Raw genomic sequence first — 7,038 nt, 5'->3', positions numbered from 1 at the left:
AGGTTCCAAGTTGAGGTTGAGTTTGGCGTATCATCCTCAGACGGATGGTCAAACGGAGAGGACTATCCAATCCTTGGAAGATTTGTTAAGGGCGTGTATTCTTGAACAAGGAGGTTCATTGCATATTCACCTTCCGTTGATGGAGTTTACTTACAACAATAGTTACCATTCAAGTATTGGAATGGCGCCTTTTGAAGCTTTGTATGGGCGGAGGTGTAGGACTCCGTTGTGTTGGCATGAATCTGGTGAAAGTGTGGTACTTGGACCCGAGATTGTTCGAGAAACTACCAAGACGGTTAAGATGATTCGGGATAAGATGAAGATTTCTCAAAGTAGGCAAAAGAGTTATCATGATAAGAGGAGAAAGGATTTGGAATTTCAAGAGGGTGATCATGTGTTTCTAAGAGTCACACCTACGACCGGTGTTGGACGAGCATTGAAAGCTAAGAAGTTGACTCCTCGTTTCATTGGACCGTATCAAATTACGAGTAGAGTGGGAAAAGTTGCTTATAGAGTGGTGTTACCGCCAAACCTCTCGAATTTGCATGACGTGTTCCATGTGTCTCAACTTAGGAAGTATATTCCGGATCCGTCTCATGTGATTCAAATGGATGATATTCAAGTGCGCGATAACCTTACGGTTGAGACGATGCCTTTGAGGATCGAAGGTCGTGAGACGAAGTCCCTACGGGGAAAGGAAATTGATTTGGTGAAGGTTGTTTGGATTGGTGCAGTCAGAGAAAGCACGACATAGGAATTGGAGAACAGGATGCGCGACTCCTACCTTGAGTTATTCGAAAGAGGTAATTTTCGAGGACGAAAATATTTAAGTGGGGGAGAGTTGTAAACCCCGATTTTTATTAAGTGTTATTATTATTATTTTTATAATGTTTGATTTATAATTATTTCGGTAAAATATTTTATTGTGTGTTAATTTATTATTAGAGTTTAATTATGAGAATTGTGGTATAATAGCTATTGGGCCTAGTGGTGTATATAGTAATTAAGGGAGGTGTAACAATTAAGCCCATTAGTTAGTTTTTATTTAATTAAAACAAGGAATAGAAATAGAATAGAAATAGAATAGAAATAAGATAGAAAGAGAAAGAAGAGAAATAGAAATAAGTAGAGAGAAGGAGGAGAAAAGAGAAGAAAAGAGAGAAAAGTTAGGGTTTGGAGGAAGAAGAGGAAATTGGAGAAGAAGGGCATCATCTTGATCAACCCAAGCTTGCTAGAACACTATAGAGTAACTCAATCTTCATCTCTAAGGTAAGGGTGTGAGTTATCATTTCCTATAATTATGAAAATGATGGGTTTTATGTGGGTAATGGTTGTTAGATGATATTGTTGGGTTTTGATGTTGTGATTGGATTCCTGGCTTTGAAAATGTTGTTTGTGTTCTTGATGTAGTGTTGATTGTTTGTGATTATTGAACATGTATCAATTCCTTGCAAAATGTTAGGGTTAGGTTTAGAAGAATGATAAATAACATTGTGTGTTGTGTTGTTGTTGATGGTTTGGGGTTGATGTATGTTGTGAAAAATATGTTATTGTGTTGATGAATTAAAGTATGAGTAATTTCACAAATTGTAAATTTAGGAAGTGTTGGAAATTAATTTAATGATGTTTAGAATGATGAAATAAAAGTTAAATTGTGGTTAGAATGACTTTGTAATATTGAAAATATTGTAGTCCGTTGAATTCTGAGAATGAGACTTTTTACGGAATCGTAATCGGAGGTCCGGAAGGTATTTAACGGTCAAAAACGTATTTTCTCTGTTTTCTACTAAATTCGCGGCGCCAACTGAGTTGAAAACAGAATTCTTTTATAAACTTCAAAAAGTCATAACTTTTGAACCGTAACTCCGTTTTGGTCCCCGTTCGAAGTGTTGCGAAGCTTATGAAATTTTCTACATGTTGTTGATGTTTATAGGCCATTATAAGGGCTTATTTTAATAAGTGATTATTTTGGAAAAGTGATTAATAATTGATATAGTAGGAAGCCTATTTGATTAATGAGGAATACCACTTAACTATAGTGTGTAGGTGTGTGATGTAAATAAACATAGAATGAGGTTGAATTACCTAAGAGATTGTATAATGAAACAATTGATTGTGATGAATATTCTCATTTGTTTTATATATAAACATATGTATGAATGTTGGTGAAGATGATGTTGTGTGAATGCTTTTTTGCATGTGAATGGAGACGTGGCCTAAATGGCAATAGCGACGTGGGCTTCGGCCATTGTGATGAGTTATGTTGATGCGATGATGATTTTGGTGTATGTGTATCATTTATCATGGAGTCACATACATTTGCATAAGCGACGTGGCCTTTTGGTAATAGCGACGTGGCCTTTTGGAAAAAGCGAAGTGGGCATAAAGCCTTGGCATTGATGGCAAAGCGACGAGTCGGTACCGCATAGCATTTGCATAGTTGAGTCACATATGTTGGTTATGTTTATTTCCGCATTTTGTGATAATTGTTGTTATGTGACGGTTTATGATGTGCGGTGATATTTTGAGATGATGCGATGAATCGTAATGTTTTATGATGGATTGATGAAATGTTAAAGTGATGAGATGTTATGATGTAACATTGATGTTGTGGTTGATTATTGACTTTGTTTATGATTAAATACATAAGCATTCAAGTGAAGGATTGTGCGATGTGGTAACAATATTTCTAACTTTCCGAATTTACTTATATATTGCTTATCATTATCTTGATTATATGATTTGAGTATCTCACCCTTTTGTTGTTGGCCGTTACCTTTATATTGGTAACGTGCAGGTGCTCCACGTTGAGAGGAGGATAGTGGTAGCACACTTTTGGCGTCATTGCTCTGATTAGGATTGTAACACTCAGGGGTTAATGGACGTTTTTCATGATTTTGATAGTAACAATGCCCTTTTGTATATCATTGTATATGATAGTTGTGATGGACATTTGTTTGCTTGTTTTCTTTTGAATGTGTAGATGTACGACTCAACTTAATTATCTAAATGATTTCCGTTGCGATGTTTTGTGTCTTGTTGCTATATGGACTAGGTGAATCCATATACAGTGTTGTTTATTATTTACCAAGGACTAAGTGGATCCTTGCGCAATTGCCGTGTTGTGCAATTTGTTTAAGTGTTGATGAAATGATATATGTGATGCCTCAATTTTGTGTGAAATTTGTTTACTCTGATTTTTAATTGAAATTACGACGGGTAGAATTGGGGTGTTACATTAGTGGTATCAGAGCAGGTCGGTCCATCCGACCACGTTGTTGAGTCTTTTATTGTTTAACGACCTTGTGTTGTTAATTTGTTGCTAATCCTTGTTTGTGTTGTGAGAAGAAGTGTAAGATGGCCGGAAGAAACATTGGGAGGAATGATGAGGCTCTTGCTGCAGCTAAGCAGGCAATGGTTTAGGCGTTCCAGAACCCACCCAATGCTGACGAGAACGTGGGGTCTCGTAGTCTGGCGATGTTTCAGAGGGAGAACCCGCCTACTTTTCTGGGTAGGTATGATCCTGAAGGAGCCTTGGCTTGGTTGAAGGAGATTGAAAGAATCTTCAGAGTAATGGATTGCACTCTTGTGCAAAAGATCCGTTATGGAACTCATAAGCTGTCAGGTGAAGCCGATGATTGGTGGGTGGACACTCGTCTAAGGTTGGAAACTGCGGGCGAGGAGATTACTTGGGAAGGGTTTCGTAGAGGATTTCTGAGGAAGTATTATCCAGAAGATGTGCGAGGAAAGAAAGAGATTGAATTCCTCGAGTTGAAGCAAGGGAACTTGTCAGTCACGGAGTATGCTGCTAAGTTCACTGAATTGGCTAAGTTCTATCCTCACTATGATGGAGCCAATGCCGAATTCTCTAAGTGCATCAAGTTTGAAAATGGATTGCGTCCGGAAATTAAGAAAGCTGTGGGATATCAAAAGATTCGCGTCTTTGCGGATCTGATTGATAGTTGTAGAATCTTTGAAGAGGACAACAATGCACACTATAAGATCTTGTCTGAGAAGAGAGGAAGGGGCCAACACAACCGTGGTAAGCCATATGAAACTTCGGTTGGAAAAGGGAAATAGAAAGTGATTCCAGGTCGAAGAACAAGTGGGGGAGATGCTCCTGTTAATGTTATCTGTTTCAAGTGTGGAAAGCCGGGTCGCAAGAGTAATGTATGTACGCTTGGTGAAACGAGATGTTTCCGTTGTGGTATGCCGGGACATGCGGCTCGTGATTGTAAGCAGAAGGATGTTGTTTGCTTTAACTGTGGAGAGTCAGACTGTAATTGCAGACTTGTCGGCGGTGTGCAATTTCCCTGAAGTTTTTCCCGATGAGATTCCTAGTGCACCGCCAGAAAGAGAAGTTGAGTTCACTATTGACCTTATAACTGGTACTAGACCCATCTCTATGGCGCCGTATAGGATGTCAACATCAGAGTTGGCTGAACTGAAGAGTCAGCTTGAGGATTTGCTTGAAAGGAAGTTTGTGAGACCTAGTGTATCATCTTGGGGAGCTCCAGTTTTGCTGGTGAAAAAAAAAAAGACGGAAGCATGCGACTTTGTATTGATTATAGACAATTGAATAAGGTGAAGATTAAGAATAGGTATCCACTCCCAAGGATCGATGACTTGATGGATCGTTTAGTGGGTGCTCGTATTTTCAATAAGATTGATCTAAGGTCGGGCTACCATCAAATTAAGGTGAAAGATGAGGACATTCAGAAAACTGCTTTCAGGACTCGTTATGGACACTACGAGTACACGGTGATGCCTTTCAGCGTTACTAATGCGCCGAGAGTATTCATGGAGTACATGAATCGCATTTTCCATCCTTATTTGGATCAATTTGTGGTGGTGTTCATAGACGACATTTTGGTTTATTCTAAGTCGGAGGAAGAGCATGTGGAACATTTGCGTATTATTTTGCAAGTGTTGAAAGGGAAGAGATTGTATGCTAAGTTGTCTAAGCGTGAGTTTTGGTTGAGAGAAGTTAGCTTTCTTGGTCATGTTGTTTCCGGTGACGGAATTGCGGTTGATCCATCGAAGATTGATGCGGTGTTGCAATGGGAAGCTCCTACGTCAGTTACCGAGATAAGAAGTTTCCTAGGCTTGGCAGGTTACTATAGGAGGTTTATAGAAGGATTTTCTAAGTTGACACTTTCTTTGACTAAGTTAACTTGTAAGGGTGCTGCTTTTGTGTGGGATGTCCGATGCGAAGAAAGTTTCCTTGAGTTGAAGAAAAGGTTGACAACGACTCCGATTTTGATTTTGCCAAATCCCGAGGAACCGTTTGTGGTTTATTGCGATGCTTCGAAGATGGGATTAGGAGGTGTGCTTATGCAGAATGGTAAGGTGGTTGCTTATGCTTCTAGACAATTGAGGATTCATGAGAAGAACTACCCTACGCATGATTTGGAGCTTGCGGTGGTTGTGTTTGTTTTGAAAATATGGAGGCATTACCTTTATGGATCTAGATTTGAAGTCTTTAGTGACCATAAAAGCTTGAAGTATTTGTTTGATCAAAAAGAGCTGAACATGAGACAAAGGTGATGGCTGGAATTGCTAAAGGATTATGACTTTGGGTTGAACTACCATCCGGGAAAAGCGAATGTTGTGGCCGATGCTCTAAGTAGGAAAACTTTGCATATGTCAACCTTGGTGATGAAAGAGTTGGAGTTGATTGAGAAATTCCGAGATATGAGCTTAGTGATCGAGGTGACACCAAGAAGTGTGATTTTGGGTATGTTAAAGATTAACAATGATTTTCTTGATAGCATTAGAGAGGCTCAGAAGTTGGATATGAAACTTGTTGATGTGATTATTGGACTCGGATAATCTGAGAATGAGGATTTCAAATTGGATGCACAAGGTGTGTTGAGGTTTCGTGATAGGATTTGTGTTCCCGATGATGTGGATTTAAAAAGGATGATCTTGGAAGAAAGCCATAGGAGTAATTTGAGTATTCATCCCGAAGCGACTAAGATGTACCAAGATTTGAAAAGATTATTTTGGTGGTCGGGAATGAAGCGTGAAGTAGCTCATTTCGTGTATGCGTGCTTGACTTGCCAGAAATCAAAGGTGGAGCATCAGAAACCTGCGGGGTTAATGCAACCATTAGAAATTCCTGAGTGGAAGTGGGATAGCATTTCCATGGACTTTGTGACGGGTTTACCGAATACATCTAGAGGATGTGATGCTATTTGGGTGATTGTTGATAGGATTACGAAGTCGGCTAACTTTATTCCTATTAACATAAGTTATCCAGTGTCGAAGTTGGCGGAGATTTATACCAATGTTATTGTGAAGCTGCACGGTGTTCCTCTTTGTATTGTTTCGGATAGAGATCCGAGGTTCACTTCAGAATTTTGGAAGAGTTTGCAAGAAGCTTTAGGTTCCAAGTTGAGGTTGAGTTCGGCGTATCATCCTCAGACGGATGGTCAAACGGAGAGGACTATCCAATCCTTGGAAGATTTGTTAAGGGCGTGTATTCTTGAACAAGGAGGTTCATTGCATACTCACCTTCCGTTGATGGAGTTTACTTACAACAATAGTTACCATTCAAGTATTGGAATGACACCTTTTGAAGATTTGTATGGGCGGAGGTGTAGGACTCCGTTGTGTTGGCATGAATCTGGTGAAAGTGTGGTACTTGGACCCGAGATTGTTCGAGAAACTACCAAGACGGTTAAGATGATTCGGGATAAGATGAAGATTTCTCAAAGTAGGCAAAAGAGTTATCATGATAAGAGGAGAAAGGATTTGGAATTTCAAGAGGGTGATCATGTGTTTCTAAGAGTCACACCTACGACCGGTGTTGGACGAGCATTGAAAGCTAAGAAGTTGACTCCTCGTTTCATTGGACCGTATCAAATTACGAGTAGAGTGGGAAAAGTTGCTTATAGAGTGGTGTTACCGCCAAACCTCTCGAATTTGCATGACGTGTTCCATGTGTCTCAACTTAGGAAGTATATTTCGGATCCGTCTCATGTGATTCAAATGGATGATATTCAAGTGCGCGATAACCTTACGGTTGAGACGATG

At 39.5% G+C, this 7,038-nt stretch overlaps 1 protein-coding gene across 1 annotated transcript; it reads left to right on the top strand.

The window, feature by feature from the left end:
* Nucleotides 1–3,477: 3,477 nt before the first annotated feature.
* LOC127137310 (uncharacterized) lies at nt 3,478–4,080 on the top strand. The gene has a single exon (XM_051063782.1). The coding sequence runs from the start codon at nt 3,478–3,480 to the stop codon at nt 4,078–4,080; it is 603 nt and encodes a 200-aa protein (XP_050919739.1).
* The last annotated feature ends 2,958 nt before the right edge of the window (nt 4,081–7,038 follow it).

Source organism: Lathyrus oleraceus, chromosome 4 (genome assembly GCF_024323335.1).
Source record: "Lathyrus oleraceus cultivar Zhongwan6 chromosome 4, CAAS_Psat_ZW6_1.0, whole genome shotgun sequence".
Classification (NCBI taxonomy): Eukaryota; Viridiplantae; Streptophyta; class Magnoliopsida; order Fabales; family Fabaceae; genus Lathyrus; species Lathyrus oleraceus.
The sequence above is the reverse complement of the archived record's forward strand: the minus strand, read 5'-3'. Positions and strand labels throughout refer to the sequence as shown.